This window comes from Anopheles coluzzii, chromosome 3 (genome assembly GCF_943734685.1).
Source record: "Anopheles coluzzii chromosome 3, AcolN3, whole genome shotgun sequence".
In the NCBI taxonomy this organism is placed as follows: domain Eukaryota; kingdom Metazoa; phylum Arthropoda; class Insecta; order Diptera; family Culicidae; genus Anopheles; species Anopheles coluzzii.
Genome location: NC_064671.1, coordinates 70,245,954 through 70,269,541, shown reverse-complemented (window position 1 = coordinate 70,269,541; position 23,588 = coordinate 70,245,954). Strand labels below are relative to the sequence as shown.

Here is a 23,588-nt window from a genome sequence, read left to right as displayed (position 1 = left end):
AATTTCTAGCTCAATACTCTGCTCTCTCGCTATCGCTTGCCCCCCCTATGTACAATGTCCATTCTAACGCTCACTAATATGCTAATATGTTAAGGAATGTAAGCAAATTACTAATCAATCAACTTACAATGTGTACCTTCTCTTTTAGGTGTTATCTACCAAAAAGGACGAAATCGATCGAAAGAGTGCGCAACCATTGATCTATGATTGTTCCTAGTGTGTTGAATTTACCACCCCCCCCCCCCCCCCATCACTATCATTATTGCTCACTTTCCTCAAATACTAATCTATTCCTATCGATAACAGTGATAGTTCTTCTCCTTCCCAGTCCTCCTCACTCAGCAGCCGTTACAACCGGAAGAGTGGTTGCCGTCGTGGTAGCAGTCAGCGCAGAGCAATCTTTCCCGCCATTGATCAACAGGTTCGATGTTCGACGGAGCCGTTCGTCGCTTGCTTGCTTGCCTCCTCGTCCACCATCATCCAGCGTAGTGTGCTCTACCTCAATGTACTCTTCTTCATCTTCCTGCTCTTCCTGTCGTTCCTGGTGCTCCTCATCTTCTACGTCACCATCGTCATCGTCATCATCATCGTCGGCTGCATCGTTACACTCTTCAGTGCCTACTGCTGCATCATCACAAACACCATCCTCGTCATCCTGTTCAGCTTGTCCTCCATTGTTAACCTCAGCGTGAGTCTGTTCATTGTCCTCGTCCTCCTGTTCCTGCTCCATATCCACCTCATTTGTTTCCTCTCCGTTTCTAGCCTGTTGGAAGTCGTTCCCATCATCAGAATCTTCATCTTTCTGGTGATGATACGGTGATGATGATCCATCCTGTTCCTGCTCAGGCTCACACTGTTCCTGCTTGATGTGGCCTGTGTGGCCACCATCATCATCCTCACCCATCGGAGAACGCTGTTGTACGATTGTGTGCCACTCATCGGACGACGCTAGCTCAAAGGAGGAGGGCCTTATCGCCTTGCCCAGCTCATGATCGATCAGATGGTGCTCCAGCTCGGCCCGGAAGAAGTACGCCACACCGCACCGCTCACAGTCGTACGGTTTGGCGGCCGCGTTAGAATGTGCCAGCGGCAGATGGGTCTGCAGTCCGGCCGAGGAGGTAAACACGGCCGAGCACAGGTAGCAGACGTAGCCGCGCTCCTCACAGCCCGCGAACGTATGATCGATCAGATGTTCTTGGAGCTTTTGGGCGGTGGGTAACGGTTTCTTGCACAGATTGCACTGGAACAGTGCAGAGGATGAACCATCCCGTACGCCGCCCGGGTGTTGTGGGTCTTGTTGAAGACTTCCCGAGGATGTTGGCGGTGGTGGTGGTAGTGGTGGTCTTCCTTCTGCTGCGACACTGTTACCAATGGTTGTACCGTGAGTTGGTGGTACAACAACACCGGCTGCAGATGATCCACCGTGGGTTGGTGTTGGCACTAGAGATGGGGTGGCTGGCTTCAGGAAGTTCATCGATAGGAGCTTCGATGGGAAATTGTGCCGTTTCAGACAGGGATCACAGATCTTGGTGTTGGACTCGGGTTGTGAAGGTAACGGCTCCAGGCAGAGAGCACACGTGCGCTCGTTAGTCTCCGCGGTTTTGGTGTGGAATCTGTGTTAAACATTGAAAGTGTGTTATTTGGAGTTTGTAGTCCATTTGGAAGAAGAGAGGTCTTTCGTCTTTGCTACTTACTTGGCATGAAGACTAATTTCAAATTCAGAGTTGAGCGTTTGTCGGCAACAGATGCACTGCTGAGGGAAGCGATCCTGATCCGCATTCGAGTTGGAACTTGTTCCCGTGCCACTCGAATTTGCACCGGCAGAAGAAGACGCACTCTGTCCAGTGGAGGAGTTACCCGCACCAGACGTACCTCCGTTTGAGGAGCCATTCGTGGTGGTGCCTCCTCCTGTCGATCCAGAAGATGATCCACCGATCTGCTGATGAGCCGGCAGATGCTGCTTGAAGGTGTGAGCATCGGGCAGGGGCAAACTGCAGTGCGAACAGCGTCCCGAAGCACCCACCTTACAGTGCGTTAGCTTATGCTCGGCAAGTACTGCCGGCGATGGGAAGATTTCGTCACAGATCAAACACTTGTGCTTGCCACCGCCCGTATTGTGTGCGACCTTCATGTGGTTCTCGAGCTCATTCCTGTTTTCCCGAAGAAAAGAAAAAGGTGTGTGATCATCCTGGGCACAAACAGTAGTAAAGGGTGACTCTTCCACTTACCTCGACCGGAAGTCTCCGTTGCAGTACGCACATCGCAAACTAACGCCCGTTTTCAAGTTGTGCACAATCTTGCGATGAGTTTGGACCTCACTCTCCGTGCTAAAGTCGGACCGTTCGCAGATACCGCAGCTGTAGCAGCTGTTCGAGCCGGGTGCAATCAGCTGTGGTGTGATTGTACCGGATGATGTCTTAGGACCTGACTGCTGTTGGGCTGTCTTTCGATTACTCGACTGCTGCTGTTCGGGATGATGTTCAGGCAGTGAAGTTAGCGAGGAGTGAGCTGCCAGAAGAAGTTGTTGCCCACTCGGTGTAGGAGATTCCGTGCGGGAAGGGCAACCGCTAGTAGTAGGCGGCGCTGCGCCAGCTGTGGATTGTAGTACACCACCATCGCCGTACCGCTGTATCATGGCAATGGGAGAGTAAAGCTTTGAGCTACTAGTGGCCACACTCGACCCACCATTAGGACCTTCCTCGGGGGAGTAAAGCCCAGAAGAGGAACCATTAAGCGTGGAAGTTCTTGGTTGTTGGGAGTTTCCTGAAGTAAGTGATGCACCTCCATAGCCTAGCCCAAGCAGTGCATTAGCAGTAGCGTTCGCACTGGCATTGGGTGAATGGCCAGCAACGAAGGGGTTCTTCTTGCCACCGCTGGATGGCTCGGGAAGGAATGCACCACGCTGCTGCTGTTGCTGTTGCGCTTTACCGAGCATGGTGTCGTAGAAACCGTGCAGTAGTTGCTGTGGATGCTTCAGCTGGGAGAGTGTGTCCACTTGCAGCGGGTTGCTGCTGTAGAACTTGTTGGCGGCCGTTTGGTACAGTGTGGGCCAAGCCGCAGCTGCTGCCATTGCCGCCATTTGTCCGTGTAGGTGAAGGTAGTCTAGTCCGGTGACGGTTGTTGTTGTTGAGGTCGGTTGAGCTGTAGACGACACTGCGGTGGCCGTTGAGGGCGTTGAGTTGGTGGAGCAGGAGGATGTAGTTGACAGGTTGTGGCCACCGTTGGCCGACTCTCGGCCTCGGTTCGGTGAGGACGTCTCCTTCTGGCTGTGGTGCGTTTGAATATGCCGATCGAGCAGAAACTCCACATGGAACGACTCTGGGCAGGCTAGACATCTAAAGGACACATTAAGGAAATTAAGCTGAATTATCTAACAACGTACGAAAGAGTGTGATAGGGAAGACTTACTTGTACTTCCTGGCGTGTGACGCAAGATGGAAGTGCATCTCAAGCTCGGACGAGCAAACCATCCGGCAGAACATACACTGGACGGCACCTGCCGTCAGGTGGCGATTTCGAATGTGTTGCCTATTTTTTGGGAATTGGAAGAAAAGTAAAAATTAAAGCCTATTGTGATGAGAAGTTCAAATTAGAGGTTAACGTACCTAAAATCACGCTCCGAACGGAACACTTCAGCACAGGCTGAGCAGCGGTACAGCTTCACCTCCACTGAATGACTCACGGCAAAGTGTACCTGCACCTGAACCTTGGATTCGAACATCTCCCCACAAACCGTACACTTGTAGAGGAGTTGCATATGCCCTTCGTACAGATGTTTGTGAAGGTCCTCCACCTTGCCAAAGGTGCTCTTACCACTGCAACTAGCAGGGCCTGCAGTACTGGTTGACCCCTGACAACGGTACTCGACCGCCATCACAAGAAAATGGCCAATCGTGTGCTGTTCGTACTCCGCCTGACAGCTCAACGTTACACCACACTGCTGACAGAGGAAGGTCGTAAGCGAAAGGGACGATGATGCTCCGGAAGTGCCCGAGTTGGCATGCTCCCCAGACAGTCGCATTGCAGCGGCTGCCGCCGCACTGGCCGCACTCTGCTCGAGATGTGCCTTGAGGTGCGTGCGGAACGATTCGAAATCGGGCAGTGCGGCATTGCATTGATTGCAGAGGTATGCGCCGGGTGGTTGATGGTGGTGCTGCGATGATGATCCAGAAGAATTAGGGGCACCCATCTGCTGGGAGTGTTGCACATTGCTGCCCGAAGAGGAGGAGTGCATTAGTGAGCCGTGCTGGAGGTGTGAGTCTTTCGCTTCACTATCTCGACGACCTGTTGCAGTTGCGGTTGTTGCTGGACCACGATGCTTGTGATGCTCGCGAGTTGTTTGAGATCTTACAGATGCTGCTGACCCCGTCATCATCATCCTCTTCCTATCCGCCCCGTCGGTCAGTGAGTCTTCTTCGGGCGTCTCCAGCTTGAGACGCTTCACCTTCGGCTGACTCAGGTCTGTTGGGGTGAGTTGCTCTGCTGGACTTGTACGTCCCGATGGATGACTTCTGGGACGTCCACTTCCCAACTCCAGGGAATCACCACAGGGAGACGATCGTGCAGAAGTCGAAGGAGATGGCTCACCCTCAGCAGGCTCTTCCTTTCGCTCCTGCTTGATCGGAGTGATCTTCGTATCGATCGCTTCTTCCTTGTAGTCAACGGACTCCTCACATCGATTGTCCGCTCGATGAGCCTCACTTTCTCCCCCCTCATTATCTTCTCCTTCAACATCATTATTATCATCCTCATCGTCCTCCTCATCACCTTCAATAGCTTGTTCCTCCTCCTTTTCCTGCTTGTCTCGTTTTGACATGCTCCCCCTAACATCTGCTCCATCGTCTCCTCTGCGCTGCCGCTTTCTACCTCCCGCTTCTTCTTCATTTCCATTTTCATCACGTTCGGCCATTAGCCGGCGCTCCGCTTTAATACTGCCTCCGGACATTCCGGCAAGGCTGTTGGAAGAACCACCACCACCACCACCACCACCGTAGAAGGAGGGGAAAGCACTTCCAAGCAGGCTCTTGTTAAAGTGCAGCTGGTCTAGCGGATGGAACCCACTGGGAGGACGTGACCCGAGCGGACTGCCGGTACCATTCGATGGTGAGCTTCTTTGATGACCACCACTGCCAGCCAACCGATCCAGATGAGCCGTCTTGAGATGGGCAAACATGAGCGGAACGGTTGGGAACTTCATCGTGCAGAACTCGCAGCTAATCGGTGGATACGGACTGAGACCACCGAGTGAGAGCGGGACGTTGCTCCCATCGGGTGTCACTGCACGTCGTCCACCGGCAGGTGTGAAGTAAGACATTGAGGAGTCGCCAGCAAGCAATCCCAATGCACCAGCACCACCATGCCCGTGCATCGACTGCACATGGAGCCCGAGCTGTTCGAGCGTCCCAAAATCCGTCCGCGTACAGTACGGACAGGAGAGCAGATCCTGCTGATGATGGTTGGGGCCGGTACCACCTCCCGCACCACTTCCCAGACCTCCCAGAGCTGCATTGCCACCACCGCCGGCCGTACTCCCAGGTGTTGGAGTTCGATTACTAGCGGCTTTGGAAAGGGACGAGGACAGTTTGGAGTTCCCGCGGCTCATCAGCATCAGTGGGTCGTTGGAGTAGGGCGAGAACTTTGCCCCTCGCTTACCACCACCACCACTTCCTCCTCCACTCGACAGGGAGCTTGTGGTGGAGCGTGGACTGTACGTAAGGTTGGGACTCCCGGTCAGGGCCAGCTGCTTCTTGTGATTTTGCATATGGCTCGTTAGCGCTGCGGCCGTATTGTAGCCTCGGTTGCAGATCGTACACTGGAACGGTTTCTGGTTGTCGTGCGTTTTCATGTGTATCTTCAGATGATCACTGCCAAAGAAAGTGGACCAAAAATGGTGTTAGAGCATTGGAGTTGGCTGATGAGTTGGTGTCAGTGCCACACACTACCTTCGGGAGAATGCAGCCTCACAGTGCAGACAGCGATAGCGTCGATCGCCGGTATGCAGCTTCGTATGGCGATCCCGCGATCGTTTGTGCTTGAACAGTCGAGCACAGTACTCACATTTGAATGGCATATGCTCCGTGTGGCTCTGGGGGCGAGAAAATAGAATGAAGAAAGAATTAGCGCAAGGGAAATTGCAAAATGTTTGAAGTTCAAAACCAAAGAATTTGTGTTCATGTTCATGAACCTTAACATGAAACCGATATTTCCAAAAAATCAAATAGGAATCAAACCAGAGGAATTCTTTTAAAAGAGGAACACCTAAGAAGTTTCGCTGCTCAGGAGAATGCCATCACGGGTACACGTGTTTCAGGAAGGGTCTTGGTATTTTAATGAATTATTAAAAATGCCACAAAACACCCCTTGAGCCCACCTCAGCGATGATGATGGCGATGGTGCTGCTGGTGTACGTTTGATTCGCGCCCGCGCTCGATCTTTGCAAACCGAATTGAATAAACATATGACACAAAACGGCCTACTGCTGCTGCTGCTGCGAATATAGTCATGCCGCGCATAGTTTAGTGTGCCACCTTTTGCACGCTCCTTCTGCTCCGCTCGCCTACTGCGACGACGGAAGAGGGAACACACAGTGGGATGAAAAGGTGCGCGTATGGAATGCTACCACCAAACACTCACCACCACCACCCCCTTGAAGAGCGCATGACGCGTACCAGACCGCTCAGTGGCAAAAGAAACCCTCATGAAAGTTTGTACAACGGAGGAGCTAGAGAGGACACTTCGATGATGATATGATCAGAAAGGAAGTTCGTCTTGGTGGCAGTGGACCTTTTCCCGCTTCGCGCCCGGCAGCAAGCAAAAAGGTGAGAGAATGGAACACTCTGAATGAAGAGCGATCAGGCGGGAATTAGGGAAGGAATGAAGCGAACAACACCAGAACGCTAGCAGTGGAATTCACACTCCCCCGGTCCTCGGGAAAGCGGATCTCCTTCGCTCACACACTTGTCAAAATTTTTGCACGTTTCAGGTGCATTTTTGTTGGCAGTGTTGCTGCTTCCAAATTATGACAGGCTCAAGGGATGGAGAGAGGGGGGACCAGGGGACCGGGGCACCAGGGAAACCGTAACCATTCTTGCCTGAAGAACTCCCAACTGGTCGGGTTGTCATACATATTGGCTGGAAGAATGCATAAATGGGCCCGCGTCTTTTGATCGCGGCAGGCAAACCAACAAAGTTCCTGTGGCGACCCCAAAAAGGGCTCTCTCTCACTCTCTCGGTGGACCAACCGAGGCATTGCGCAACTGGGCTGGGTTGCGATCTTTTGCGCCCCTTATCGCGCCTTTGGATCAGCGAGACCAGAACCAGACGAATCTGTGTGTCCCTTCTCCCGTTCCGTTCGTCGTCGACAACACCACCTTTGAGTGTGCGGCATTTTTCGAGGTCTCATACACGGAAGAAGAAAGAGGACCTTTCAATAGGGCTCACAGGGTGGCGGTTTGAGGTGAAAATGTGTGCTGTTTATGATCGGCCGTTGATGAACCTGGCCCCGCGCACCGGAGCAATGTGCGTTCGGTGTTGTGTCGAGTAGAAGCATCCGGCGCGCATACGGTTCACCACAGCTTCTCTTATCAGCTAGATGACATCTCTCTGGACCGGGGGCGAATTGGTGGTGGTGGTTTTGCGAATCCCGCGGGTACCCTGAGCTTTGTGCAGAACCGTTTCATTTCTTTGCGTTTGTTTTTGTTTGCGCCATTGCTTTCACACACACAGTATGGGAATCTTTTGCGGAAACAGAGATATTTCAAGTTTCGCTTTCTTTGCGAGTTGAGCAACGGACGAGTTTCTTGCGAACAATCTTTCGGTTTGATCAGTGTGTAACCACTTGTGAGTTAAGGAAGTACCGGAAATATACAAAAAATAATTATAATAATAATTATATACAGTAAACCCTCTCTTATAGGACACCTCTCCAATTTGAAAAACCTCTCTTATTTGAACATTTTCCACAGTCCCTTCATTTCCAGTACATGTTTGTTCCTCTAATTTGGAAAACCTCTGAAATCTGTATCCCTCTTAATTGTGTCTGGTGTTGCCATGGTTATTGAATGATGTATGCTCAAATTGCCAATCGTGTTCGCAGTTTCCTATAGCAACAGTTAAGGCTGCATACTAAATGTTCTGTCTCTTTCTAGTTTGTATGTACTTTTCATTCACATTCAACCTCTGTAATTTGAAAACCCCTCTTATTCGACAGTCCCGTCGCCTCTCAAATAAGAGGGAGATGACTACACTTATATACTTTTTAAAACAATATTACTTTTTATATACTTTTTTAAAACTTACTTACTTATACTTAACCAAACCTTACTAATACTTAAGATTTCAAAAACAAACCGTATTCCAACTCACCGTGTAACAATTAAGTTAAGTTAAAATAAAAATAAAAATAACGAAAAAAAATCAATGCTTACGTTCTAAAGTTTTTTGGTGTTGTTCCATTTTTGTACCTTTTCATTATTTTGTAATCAATTTTGTACAAATGGTTTAAAAAAATATATTTTCTTGTATTGTAATGTAATTTGTGCAATCCGTTTGAATTTGATTGTTGTGAAAAAACTAATAAAATTTGATAAATTCTCAAGACATTTTTTATGTTTGAAAATACGTGCCAACTAAGTTCATTCCATTAATACTTTTAAACTTGTTATAAGAACTATTGTATATTAAATTCTATCAATTAAATTATTATTTGCTTATCTTAAATTGGATAGTTTTTGAAAACAAAAGCTTAAATTATATAAACAAAGCAATTGACTTACAGTTAAAAATGCTTCAGAGACATACATAGATGAGTTAGAGTCAAAATTAAGCGGCAAATACTGGTCACGGGGCGGTCCCGTGGTACAGTCGTCAACTCGAGCGACTCAATAACATGCTCGTTATGGGTTCAAGCTTAGAATGGACCGTCCCCCGTAGCAAGGATTGACTATCCAGCTGCGAGGTAATGAAAAAAGTCTCGAAAGCCCTGTATAGGCCAATTTTTGTACATTTGTTACTTGAAAATAAGGTTTTTAATACCTATTATTATGTTAAAATAGTCAAACTTAAGATCAAAAGCTCTTTCTAAGCACGATCCAGCCTAAAAGCTCCATCGTGGCTAGTTATTTAGTTATGTTGGAAAATGCCTTCCGTTTTCACTAAAGCGCCCATACACGCAACGTTGTGGTAAGCACCTGGTTTAGTAAGACAGCACTGCAAAACAAAAAGAAACAAAAATGGCTACCACGACGGTGACACCACGCGCTTCATGCTCACCCTCCCCCTGACGGAACACCCAACGACCACCCAAACGCGGGAACCTCCTTTCCAAGCAAAACCAACAAGCGCAGCCGAACACATGAATCACTCTGTCGTGTGGTGCGCTCATTAGCATTCACTTTTAGCCTGTCAATCCCCCCACCCCGTACATGAGGCGGGCGGCACACCAATCGCGGTTAACGGCAGCCACGGTGCCTGGGCCACCACGCCCGATCGGTCGAACGGTAACGAAATGCGCACCAAAACGAGCACAATCTTGGACAACTAATCTTAAAGCAATACACCGGTGGTGCACCACGATATGCGCCATTAGTGCTGCCCCTTCAGGAAGGAGAGAGATAGAGAGAGGTGGACACACGATTGGCAAATGGCTCCCCGGCGAGATCGTACTGACGGATTGCTAATTACCGATGCCAAATTGGGACATTTAAAAAAAGAAGAGACAGCAGAACAAGTGGGTGCCGTTTAGGTCCGGATACGGTAACTTGGTGCGAAGTGAGACGACAAACCTGTCCGTCCTGGGACCGGAGCAGGCGTTTGAAAAGCGTTTTACTGCGGTAACGCGCTGTGTTCTGAGGTTTATTAATTCGTTTCGAACTTGCCACTTGACGGGCTCGTTATCGTTCATTCGGCAAATCGGACTGTTTTTATGAGAGCGTGAAGAATTGGACAATTATTACCCTTTTTCGGGGATGTTGTCCAATGAATTATCACGATGGAGAAGCACTGATTGGTGCCGCGCACAGCGAGCATTCGGGGGAGGAATGAATAATTAAGTAACAATATTCCCCTGCTGTCTCATCCTTCTCGGACGTGCTAATAAGGCACGCATTTCTTACACCAACTACTGCGCTAAGTCTCAACTAGTAATGAGGAAAAAACCTGGAATTTAATGCCTTTTTTCGATCGCAGCAACCACAGGCTTTGAATCTCAAATTGGAATGAACCGTTTCTTATAGGAATGGGAGAGGGTCAGGAGAGTTATGCCGCTCAGCGATCAGCAATGCTCTCATAATTTGCAATGCTTTTGATGCTTACACGACGACGCTTATCCTACACACTGCACAAAGTGCAGCAAAACGTGAGCCTATGTGCATTTTTTTTCTCTCCAGCTGCAGGGTGGAAGTATGAGCACGAACAAACACAGATAATCATGTTTGTGTGGTAAAGTTGCCCCCCTTCGACTGACTCCCTTCGGATGGGCAGCCGGTTTCCGGAGTGGAATAGTACGATTTTCCGGGAAATGCTACACAACATCATCGAGCTACAGTCTCGCGCGCTTGTCACACTGGTAAACACAATGCCTAATAAAGAAATCATTAAGACACACCAACCAGGCAGCGAAGGACAAGTTGGTGTCCAGCAACGGACAACTTTGGACAACTTTGGACGCAAGTCGTATCCCACACACACATGCCTTGGGACCGCGGGGGCAAGAGGCAAGCCCGGAGACCTTGGTCCTTTCGAAACGGGACCAACACCGGTGGTTTGTGTACGACTTTTGCTTTGATTTTCATTTGCAAGTTGTTTGGAGCGTAGAAGAAAGAGTTTAACGGGAGGACAAGTAAAGGTTAGAATCTTTAGACATTAGAAACATTCAAGTCGAAGACAGTTGAACAAACGGGTCATTACCGGGCAGGGTACAAGTGTCTTGGAAAAAGACGTCTCCTTTGTTTGGGGAGGAGAGAACAGAGGAGGAACACAGTTGCCGTTTACCGAACTGTCGCTGCCCCGGTTTGTGACTGGTTGCGCTTGCCGTTAACTGCCCTTTCTAAAGCAGCTTCCGGGGTTTACTTTGGAAGTCACCAGGCACACAAACACGTAACGCACACAAAACCCAAGACAACAATCGACCCCGCTTCGAAGGCGCTGCCGACGACTCAAGACGACTGTAACTCCAAGAGACAACTTTACAAGCAAACTTTCCTTCCCTGACGCCACCCCAATTCCAGTGTCTTGTTTCGTAAGAAGTGACCGAAGGGCATTGGGATTGGCATGAGCATGAAGATACAAATTGGACAGGATATGTAGCCCCTCCCCCGCTTCCCGGGGAAGAGTTTCTTAGGGGCTGTCACATAAATTATACACTACTGGCTCTATTGTGTAAACATGCCGTGTTTGGAACGGTTCAGTTAAGACGTCTTGTACTTCTTGTGCTGGAGTAGTTTTTGGATCGTTCTTTGATGTGTAGATCCGGTAGTTTGAGTAGTTCTTCGGGATCGGAATTTAAGTAGTTGCAAACAGGACATCTTTTAATCTTTAAGATATTGAAAGCAATTTATCATTTTGTGTCAGTGATAATAGATAGTAACGCCATGTATCAGAACTGAGTAGAACTACGCCAGAAGTATATTGGAAAGCAAATAAATCCAATATGTATTTCATACTAAAATCATTCATATTGGTTTAATTTGAACTTCAATGAAAACCCAATTGACATTTTCGAGCACGAATAATCGGGAATTCGAGCATATTCCTTAAACTGGAGCCTTAAACTTCCCTTAAAATGCACCAGTTTAAGGCAATTTAGAAAAAGTCCTTTAAAATCAACTGTGGTGCGGCTTTTTCGTTACTTTCTTCTATATTCGCTCGGAAATGATGTTTCCTATCATCATATTTGTTCAAGTACCCATTTTATACTCAAAAATACCAATTTTTTATAGAAAAACGTCACAAAAAATTATCTTTTGTTTTTTTATAAAAAAAAAACCATAGCTATGAATGAAAAATGAGCTCGACGGCATCGTTCATCGATAGAGAAACTTCTAATTTACGAACACACCAAATCTTGGCGCTTTCAACACACTTGATCACACACAAATTCACAATTTCAAGCGTATCGAGTACTAATCGAGCAGATATGGGAAAAGAATTTCGTGCAAATGTCACTTGGGGAAAGTCGCAAGTAAGAATTCAAAAGAATAAAAGAAAAGAAAACATGCAAGAAAGACAACGCTTATAGAAGAAGATTGAAAAAAATCACATTCAAGGTGATTAATAACTATAAAAGTCGTTAAAAAGGAAACAAAATTTACAATTGAAGCAAAAAAAGGTAAAAAAAAGTCCAGTAGAGAAAACGGTTAAACATATCCAGTGAATGGACAAAATAGATGGAACACAACATTCAATACCTTCATAATGAACTCAATCATACTCTAATGCACTCAGTTTAGCTCACTCAACCTCCAGAGAACATTGCAAACACACACCAGGAGAATGCTGTCGTACAACAAGTGTCGTAAATTATGCTAAGGAATGCTAAAATTGCTCATCCTTCACTCATTGATAAGACGTTTGAGCAACAAGTGCTCAAGCCAGCCATCAATGTCAGGTAATCTGATACTTCACGGGGGACACATTCCTTCCGAAGAGCTGTCTCTCTAATGACGATTCCCGAGTATATCTACCTTCCTGGACAGAAGGTTCGATCTTACGCTCATTAGTACACGTCAAAGGTGCGACCATGAGTCGCACCGTTTCGCACTTGAAAGATGACCTCTTCCCAGTCTGTGACTTTAGATTTTGTGTAATTGTTTGCTCTGAGAAGGAGAAGAGTTGCGCTTTACTTCTTTTAATTACCCGTCGCGCCTATACACATGCAACGGGCAGTGCGCATCTGGCAGGTCCCGTTTTCCCAGGAGAGATCCTCTTCCGTTTTCCTTTCGCTCTAAGGCGATAATGGTTGGACGGTTGTGCCATGATTGATTGACCACCTGTTGTTCAGTGCAAACTTTCCAACCACTGTTGGAGGGTGACTCGGGGTGACAATTTTATCGATCGTTTTCGAACCGGACCCCGGGACCGGGACCGAGCGGCCCGTTTAGCGCTACGGGTGGAATTTGTATCGGTGGCGGACGATTTCAAAAGAGCATCGCAATTTCCTGCCTTCCCTCTTGGCAAGGTAGGTTAATTAATTGTCCATCGTCGGTCGTTAAAACGTGTGCTCTGCGCGGGTCCCAAAGGTGCAAACCCTCCCGTCCGCGGGGCTTAAGGTGACCCGAGACACACACACACACACACACTCAGCAGGAGTGAGCAAAGAAAGTCTGAATTCCACCGCTCGACAACATATCCACCACAACAGCCGACAACAGGGTTGCAAATTCCTTAAATCGCTCCACAACATGTCGCGTCCTTGTCGTCCCCTTGCACCCCGTCTATGCCATTCGCACTGTACACAGACACATCACCTTTCCGTCGGTTGTTTGTTTTGTGTCACCCAAATGATCAACTCCGGATCGCTTCTGGCAGGGTGTGATGGAACATGAACGACGACGACGACAGCTTTTGATCCGTTTGTCACGGTTAAGTGGTGGTAGCGCCACCACAAATCAATGTCCAATCGCCAGACCATCACGGGAGACGTGTTGAGGGATTGACAGGACACAGGGCTGCTTGGACGTTACCTTGACTTTGAGCGGGCTGGTTTTTCTTCTTGTTCCTGTTTCACCGGGGTAATACCAGCAATCACGCGAATCGCAATTATGCTCTTTTACCGATCCGAGCATCAGAGCGACTAATCGATCGATTACCGTGCAACAGGTTTTTAAACACTTCCCAATAAGGTGTCTTTTCTGTGAGGTGGTCGAAAGCGGGGAAGGGCATTCTAGTGGACTTTGTAATAAGTGTCCAGCAGGTCTTTGCTTTGAAACCTTGAGGATGATTGTTTTGGTAATTAAATACGCTGAAGTAAGTTCTTCTAGTACAACTGAATCTTCTGTTTAGTCTTGGTAAGGTGATCCTCACAAGATTCTACAGCATAGAGGGACATTCATCGTAGAGAACCTTACAGAAGGGTGTACTGTGAGGCATCCAAAACAGGGTTTTCGAGCATTATATAGACATGTTCAGTGAGTTTTAGTTTTGTTCAGGCATATAATAGACTCTCTCAGCGAAATATAGAATTGTTCGGCAGTAGGCGTTGACATGTTCGATTATACTGTAGAGCCGTCACTTTCGTACCCGTTGGAACTCGCTGAACATGTCTATATAATCTTCAAAAACCCTGTAAATTAAGTGGGACAATATTGTTGAAGAATAAATCCGTTGACCTGAGAATAACATATTTCGGTGAGAAATTCGAATGACTTTGGGGATGAATATCACAAAGAAACAAGCCATCTGGCGGAGACTACAGCTTAGCGACGCTCCATTCAACAAGCCTGTGTATGATTTGATACAATATGGCATCTTTTGAACTCAGAATAACATACTTCTGAGAGAACTTACCCTTAGAGAGACTTCAGGTATGAATAACTCAGAGAAACAAGTCATCCTAGAGAAACTAGTGACCAGCTAGTCTTCATAACGTTTCGTACTTATACGTAACAATTCTGTTTAGCTTTTAAAGCAAATTACCTCTTATTGCATTTTTTGAACTCAGAAGAACATACTTCTGTTAGAGACTTCAGGGATCAATATCCCAGAGAAACAAGTCATCTTGGGAAGACGTCCTATCAGCAAGAATTCACAGTACAACCCTTTTCGAGCTAACCAGCAACAATTCTTATCAGTTTTACAAAGCAAACCATCGCTTACCTGTTCGTGCTTCTTGAGATAGCCGAGCCGCGGGAACGTTTTCTCGCAGAACTGGCAATGGTAGGTGCTGCTGCCGGCACCACCACCCAGGCCCTTGCCGTTGTTGTTATTGTTGTGATTGTGGTGGTTACTACTGTTGTTGTTATTATGCTGTTGATGGTGTTTCGAGGACGACTTGCCACCACCTTCCTTGCCGCCGGTCGAAGAATGTCCACCAATGCCACCGGCTCGGCGATGATGCAGATGATGCACATGCCGCGGGTGCAGCTGATGATGCGGGTGATGGTTCCGGTACTGCTTTTCACCGGCGGCGCCCGAATCGAGCGTAGTTGGCCCATCGTTTGGCTCGGGTATCGAGTTGGGCGTTGTCATGCCGTCCGAAATCGAGGGCGAAAAGCTGGACGAAGTGTGGGACGAGTATAGCTCTGTAAAGAAGTGAAGAGAGGGTGAAGAAAAATTCAATGATTGTTTTCAAAAATTAGGTTAATTGATTGATTAGATATTAGATTAAAAATTCACACACACAAACACACACACACACACATAATAATGAAAAGGGCAAAGGATAATGACACACCATTTCTTAATGTTATCAATCACAATTTTCGCAACACACTTCACGCATGAATTTGCATTATTTCTATTATTGTGTGCTTCCAACCAGCAACAATGCTATTGGAAGGGGTTCGTCTCCTGCTCATACGATGGGATAATAAATTCAATCTCTGCCCTATATCCTTGTAAATATAACAAAAAAAACAGGGGGAAGATAAGAAAGGAGGTAAGAGTTGCAATTTTTCCTCCTCTGCAACTTTGTTCTTGTGTGTGAGTTTATGTGTTTTGAGTATCTTTTCCTCTTCCACCCTCATTTGCAATGCCATCAACAAATGATATCCCATCAACCAATCTATCCATCCATCCAGTCATTCGTATTCGTTATTTGGAGCTTGTTTTTTGAGCTCTTCTCGAGCGTGCGTTGTTTTCTTTCCTCAAGATGTCATTGGGTGGAAAGAGCGAAGTAAAAAGAATACCTTTTACGGAACCGAAAGCAGGAGAAATTTAAATTTACGACCTGTTGATGTGCATCGCTAGCGGCGGTAAAAGGATAAGAGATCATGATACTAACAACCTAACGCTAACATGAAAATTGATGTCTTGATTTGTGGAGCATATTTGGCTTTACTTTCAGAGGACGCTTCAGCATGTGTTCAGCAAGCTAACAGTGATTTATCATTTTTCGCATACATAAATTTTTTTGAATCTCTCTCTCTGAGTATAACAGACGGTTGAACTCAAGATTCAAGACCTTCACAGTATGCTGAGTATCGCACAAAGCTTACAAAATGTTTCCTTAATTTATATTGTCTTATCATTGACGGACAGTCGCCGATCACAGATGCACCACACCAAACTCCAAGTGTAAATTAATTTCCTTATCCGGCCCGCGTCACCTACAACAAACAAACACTCATTCAAACACACATCTCAAGTACAATTATTTACATCCTGTTTGGAGGCCGCCCCGACCAAGCTACTGCACCGTGCTCTGTTCTTTATCCGCCGCTCGGGTGGGGATTTCGCTCTTGATTAATCTTAAGTAACCATTCCCCTTCTTCTTCCCTTTACTTTTCTCACCCACCCACACACTTCATTACCACCTAATTGTATCACTTTGGACCAGGGACACGAAGTAAAAAAAAAAACTGATGGACTGCCGCCAATTGACGAACACGAACAGCCCTCTCTCGCTCGTTCAAATTAAACTGCCTCATTTCCATGCGCAAAGAGCTGGCGTGCGCCCTAAAACGCGCGATACCAAAAGGAAGGGACCTCGGAAGTGTGAGGTTAAGTGTGAACCCATTTCCCTCCCCCCCCCCCCCGCCCGTTTCAGTTGGAGAGAGGCCCCATTTTCCGCACATTAAGGCCAATTAGGGGTGGCTTGATAAAAGGCGAACCTTGTTGCGAGGGTTTTATTGTGCGCTAAAGTGGTGCCTTCTGGTGGAGGTTTTGGTTGTGGAAGATGATTGTCTTGTTCTTCGGAAAAGTACAAACATTTTAAAATTATTGCATTACTTACGGATTTTTCTTCTCTTTCAAGATTTAATCCATGTAAACTGATATCATAATTATTTTACAGGGTTCTCCAGGGGTTCTCATAGCTGTGGGACACTTTCTTGACTCTTTCTTATTGGAAATGAACCCTTTTTGGACAGGCTGCTTGGAAATTCCTGTTAGATTTGTCCAACAAGGGTACTATATAGTCCAATTCCCATTACATTAAGTTCATTTCGCATAAGAAAGAGTCAATAAAGTGTCCCATAGTTATGAGAACTCCTGGAAAATCCTGTAATAATGATCAGAATTAACCTCAAACTATTCGTTTGTTCTCCATCAAAAACCACAACAATCGTAGTAGGCGTGCATGTGTGTACGCGCACAGTAGGTGTTGATGATGCGTATGGTCTGCGCGCCCCACACGCTACCCGCGCAGGAGGCAAATGAATTAATGAAAATCGCTTCTAATTTAATTGCCTCCGAGAGCGCGCTCATGTGTGTGCATGTGTTCATGGAGGCCACCGCCACCACCACACCACAGCACACCAGCTGCAGCTGGTGCTGTGGCCGCCCGGGATTCGTTAATCCGCGCAGCACCGAAAGGTCAACAGGGTATATCCGGTTTTCTTTTTATCACTTACTGCTGCATATTGCTAATGAAGCGGCAGCAGCAGCTCCCTTGCAACCACGCGTGGACACTCTAATTCCTGGTGGCCCCCCTGTTTCCGGTTTTGATGTTGGGCATGTTGGGCCCCGCCGTGCCCGATCCCATTGGTGACGGACAGAACACACGCGGCACCGAGGAGTGCGATGCGATGTGCAAAAGCGATGTTTGACCGGGTGTGCTGATGTGACGATAAATCGTCTTTAATCTTGATATTAAAACCTTAATGTCATAATTGCTCTTCCCCACCCCCAGAAAGCTGCCCCCTAGCCGTCAGTCAAGTGGCAAAGTGGGATAAAACGCTCCGAGTGCGGGGAATTATCAATTGTTTCATGTTCAAACTCGCAACGTCTCCCTCCGGCTACCGATCGGGGCTGTGCGAGTGATCTTGCTCTGATGATTGCTGACCACCGTCCACTGGCCCCATGTCCCAGGGAGGGACACCGTGGCGCGATACGATCAGCGGAACGGATCTTTTTGAGCCGTCGTCGACCGTCGCGCCGTGGCGCATCTGGTGGTGCTGCGATGACAGCGTTTTGCTTTGCGTTTTAATTGAAACTTCCTTTCGCGTGCTGCTGGGCACTGGCTGGCTGGACCCTGCCGCGTGGTGTAATTACAGTGGGGCGGTAATTTTTTATTTAAATTTTGTCCCTATCATCATACTGCTCGCGAGGAGGTTGGTTGGATCTGTGTTGTGTCGAGAGAGGGCGAGTTTTGTCGCCACACAGTGGCATTATTAAAGTCGTGTGGCGTTTGTGTAAATGAATCCCGCTCCGGTTAATAAAGGGCTAAACTGATTTATGGGAGTTTTTCGAGGGTTTTGTGGTGTAGTGGATAGAAATGATTAGAGGGTTTTCAGTAGGGTAAGAAACGAGTGCGTCGTTCGGTGTTTGGAGTGAGGCACATTAGATTAAATATTTGGGACAAATTAATTGTTTTATTTGGAAACGAAGTTGTTGCACTCTATTTATTTAGTTATGGTACTTCGGCTATTTTACTCCTCGTTTCACAAATTTAAAACAAAGACGATTCATGTCGTTCTTCGTCATAAAATGGATCCTACTTATTATTCCTGTATATTTTTTGTAATAATACATAACGGTTTGTATTACCTCAAACATACTGATTGATCACAAATGTTGGTACGCCCAGATCTAGCACGATTACATCAAAGCATAATTGCAAAGTGTACCCATGATGCTGTGCCTAAGCTCTTCATCTAATCCTGCCAAAAACCTTGAGTTTGAGTTGTGTTACTGACGACATAATAGTTGACTTTTCAAAGACATCACATGATCCTATTGTTAGACGCAATGAGATATCTATTAGGCAGAAATAAACTCAACTCAAAAGGAAGGAGAAGAGAAAACAGAAAACGAAAAACGAACCTCCAAATTTGTTTGAGATTTCTTGCCTTCAATAATGGTTAGGCCGGTTTGAAGAACGCAAATGTATACCTTGAATGTACGTGACACAAAATATGAAAGGAGAGGATACTATAGTCTGCTTTCAAGGTTGTGATTTGTATAGATCCTAAATCCTAACAAGTAAATAAATATTAAAAATAGAGACGTAGACAATGATACATAGAACAATTTTCACAATAATTAGAATAATACATATTGACTATACAATAAGCAACACATTTTGGAGTAAATTAAACGGACATTCCTTTCTGTATCTCTGGCTCCTTAATTCTAAGATTGAGCCTGCCTGATAGTAGCGTGATATAAACTAGCAGCGCCGACTTTCACAAGGCCGGTAGGAATTCTTCCAATTTTTTCCTGTTCTCGTACGGAAGCACTGTGACTATTATTTCAGTTATGATGTAATGGTAATAAGTCTACGAAGCCTAAAATAGTCTGACCTGACCGAGTAGGTTGTAACACCAAAAGAAGAAAAAGTAGAAGGTACACATTTGCCTAAATACCAAATATTCAGAGTCCTAGTAATGAATAGATCTCTCCTTAGCTCGATCTATAAATCGACCTAACTGGTCGGCTCTGGGTATGTGCCGTCGCATCTTTTGATCACATCACCGATCCTTTCCTATTCAGATAATAGCATTCGATTGAACAAGAAAGAGTGTAGCTATTAACAATTCCTTTCTTATTAGAAACAGTTGGACATATCAACAATGCTGATAAACCAACTAGATCTAGTTGCACAAATATGGAATATGAAAATTCCTATATGTGGAATTTGATCTATAGAATCGGTCGTAAGGCAGTATCGTCCGGCTGTATAACATTCGCCTCGAGTTGCACAGACCAAGTGAGGTGAAGACCACAAACAACCTGGACCAATCACGAATGACAAAGAGATTATTTATGATCAGTTGCATGCTAGATGTCACCTTCAATTAATAGTGTTTTATTTGATGTGAAAAATTGGAAACTTTCAGTAAAATTTCCTGTAACATAATTAATGTCTTCTTTTATCGGGCATTGAAGTCTTTTGCACTATTTAGAATGTTTCCTTAGCTCGCACCACAATACACCGGAGGACCTTTTCTGTGCCATAATTACAACCCTACAAATCCTACCTTGTCCGAGGGAAAACTCCTTCATTGCACCGATACCACCACCCAATGCACCGGGCGCAATCATGCCGCCGACACCGAAAGCGTTCGTGTTTTGCTGTATCTTCTCGATCAACGTTTCCAGTCTGGTGCTCGGGCCACGGTAGAGCATCTTCAGCGCCATCGCAACGGAGCGAGGCGCACGGAGTTAACAGCGCACACGGAAACACAGCACAGTACCGAATCGTTGTAACAGAACCAGGCGGGACCACCTGCACGCACCCACAACATGATGGGCCAAGCAAAAAATGTGGCAAAAAGGCGCTTCACAACTTGTACTTGTAAACGTTCACAACGAACACAAATCACAACACACGGAACAAAGTAACAGTAACATTGGTAAAATAGTAAAACAAATTCTCTAAGAAATACACTCACGAGATCACTTGTAGTAAAACTGCTAACAAAACAACACACACACACACACACACAAAGGCAACGCGCGACGGAGGGCACCCAAAATAAGGACACTAATGGTTTTCGGGAAAAGGGGAAAAAATCGAGAAAAATAAAATTTTGTTTTTTCCCCAGCAAAATTTTGATCAATCGCTCAAACGAAACACGCCACCGTTGAAGTCACTCTGCAGCATCACTTGTGTATCACACATCAACACACATACACCAACGCACACATTCACAGGTCACCCAGCTCGATATACAGGATAGTCAAGGTGGTGTATCCCCGGGCTCTAGCACGCAGGCAGCAGCACAGACCGGAGAGCGAAGCGCAACATCATCACCTAAACCTTGCCGAAAGGTGAATGAGAGCCCTGTTGGGACGCGAACGCCACCAAAGCGTTGCCGACGACGCGCACCACGAATCGGTGTGCCGGGTTTTTGGCCCTCGGTCTCGCCCGGGGTTCGCGCCCATACACCGATTCGTTCGAATGCGTGCTGCGAGTGTGTGTTGTGCTGCTGCTGCTGCTGCCGTTGCTCCTAACCGCTTTTGGGAGAGCGAACGAGAGCGCCCGTGTGGCGCGCAAACGGCGAGCGAGACAGCGCGATTGCGATTGGCGTACGGGCGCGCACGGAGCGCAACCGAGATGGAGATCTCCCTTACGCCCCGAGATACCGCCCGAGACGCCATTGTAGTGCAGCGGTGGTGGGTTGGTGCCATCGAGAGGGTTGAAATGTTGTTGCGTGGTGCCACAGCACCCCCCCCCCCCCCCTCTACTTTTGCCTGCTGTTCCCCTTTCCGCTTGCGCTTGGCTTATGTACGGTGTGGAAAAATATAAACAAAATAAATGAAGCAAGCAGAGCACGGGGCCTTTGGGTTCACCTTTCGCTTGCCCAATGGTGTTGCTGGCATGCACACAACACACACCGAGGGCTGAACGGCCGGTGAGTCCTAGCCGCCGAACACAGTCACAGTCCGGTCGTCCTGTTTTCACTCGCAGGTGACAATTAGTCGAAGACAGAGCGAACAAAGAGACATTCGGGGGACTTTGTGAGCATTCTACGGGGAATGGGAGGAATGGGCTGGATTTTTGGGTGCTTTTATCACACAGGACACTCCCGGTAGGGCACTGCCTACACCCGAGGGTATATATAATTATACATTATTATCATACGAGCTTTTATAATTCAATTCTCTACTTGACACGGAATCGCGATCGAATGGCATAAAAGAATGGCAAAGCATTTCGTCCCAAAACAACAGTGAACAGGAAATCCTTTTCCCCGTATCCCATATCCTTTAGTTAGAAATGGCGGCATTCATTGTGTTTCAGTTTTTTGTTTGTGTTTCACCAATTGCATTTGCCGCGGAAAAAGGCAGCCCGGCCCCAGTTAGCGGATTCATTGCGCGCAACAATCCAACAAAAAATAAAGGCTTAATTGTTGAAAGGGCGCAAACCAAAGGGAACGGCACAGTTCTTACCAAAAACCAAGGCAGGTAACAGTGCCTGCAGGAACCGGCAGTCTCCAATTGGCGATAGAGAGAGAGCAAGGATTAAATTACGCCGACAGATTTCACGTTTCCGTGATCCGATGGCTCGTTTTCGTCGAAGGGGGACTGGTTTTGCGGTTTGGTTTGTTTGAAATGTGGAAAAATCTTAAAGAAGAGAAGAATGAATGCTATTTGTCTGGCAGTAGTACAGGATGGACCCTTTGGCAGATTGGCGTCCATTTTGGATTGAAGGTGAATTAAATTTCTATTTCGGCTGTCAGTTTTGGGGGATTTTTTCCTCCATTGAACAGCTTTTTTGGTTTTTACTGTAAACTCAATGACACACAGCGTGGTCAGATATTTGTTTTGTAGATTGAAAATTATAAAGTTTAATTTTGGGAAAATTTGTCCAAAGCTTTGAATGATTTATCTGTTGCAGTATCCAAATTTGCCAACTGCAACTTGTTGCAAACAAACTTCTAGATGCAATTTCGAACTGATTTAAATGAAAAATCAATATCAATACTCCACCCACAAACTCTCGGAAGCCGAAAATCAGCTAAACAACTCCCACAACCGTTCAGGCTAACCTGTCACGGCACCACAACTTATACCGAAAAACCCAACAAAACTGTCCGCCGTGGTTTTGCTCCGATTTTCCACCGCGTACCCCTGCTCTTCTGCTTTGGGGGTTTTGGATTTTTCTCTGCCCACAATTCTGCTGCTTCGTTCTACGTGTTTCTGATTTCGGTGAACGAAATGAAATATTCATAACCGTTCCTTATCCCTCTGCCGCCTCTCTGCATATACAACATGTCAACGGGAACTGGGAACTGTTTCTGCCCACGTCAAAGCCAACCAGGGTGTGTGTGTGAATATGTGTTGCTTCAATTTGCAAAACCACTCCGGATACTGATTTCAATTGTGATTCTTCCCTTTTTTATCCCTTGGTGATGGACAGCCCTTTCAGCCGTCCGCTGGGTTCGCCCTCCATGCACACACTCGCAGACCGTTTTCGGTCGAATTTAAATGTGCACGGGCAGATGAATGCATTTACCACACGGTGGTGTCTGCTGCTGCTACGATATGTGCCATGTCTCTCCCGGATCTATTGGTGGGCGAAATTGTACAAAATTTTCCCATTTGTATCGAAATTTTGCTGTCTGTGTGCCATCCAGGGGACCAGGGGAGGACATGCCGCTGCGATACACATTCTCGTTCCCTCACTGTCCGAAAAATAAGTTCCACTTACTGGTGGTGTTCACTACTTTTGCTGTGGTGTATTTTCGTCCCCAAAAATAGAGATACATACACCAACACAGTCCGATAGAGAGACTATCAGACACAGGGAAACAATTTATTCCATTGCACACAAACACACATCGTAATTTCAATTAAAAAGTCACCAAATCAACCTTATGGAGCAATGGAGAGGGGGGGGGGGGGGGGGGGAGGTGAAAAGTTGCAACTAAATGTATTTTATGTGTTCTCTGTGCTGTGTGGCTGCCGGATTGACGGTGGTGTGGCACAGCGTTGACAATTGAAATGTAGCATGTGGTACGCTATTTTGAGGTTAAAACAGTACATTT

General features: G+C 46.6%; 1 protein-coding gene across 1 annotated transcript; it reads right to left on the bottom strand.

The window, feature by feature from the left end:
• Nucleotides 1–242: 242 nt before the first annotated feature.
• On the bottom strand, nt 243–21,646 carry LOC120959870 (zinc finger protein 423 homolog). The gene is made up of 8 exons (XM_040383582.2): nt 20,076–21,646; nt 14,812–15,236; nt 5,943–6,085; nt 3,606–5,864; nt 3,409–3,528; nt 2,229–3,335; nt 1,695–2,150; nt 243–1,613 (listed from the first exon to the last, which is right to left on the bottom strand). The coding sequence occupies exons 1-8, from the start codon at nt 20,233–20,235 to the stop codon at nt 335–337; spliced, it is 5,949 nt and encodes a 1,982-aa protein (XP_040239516.2). The 5' UTR covers nt 20,236–21,646; the 3' UTR covers nt 243–334.
• Between the last annotated feature and the right edge of the window lie 1,942 nt (nt 21,647–23,588).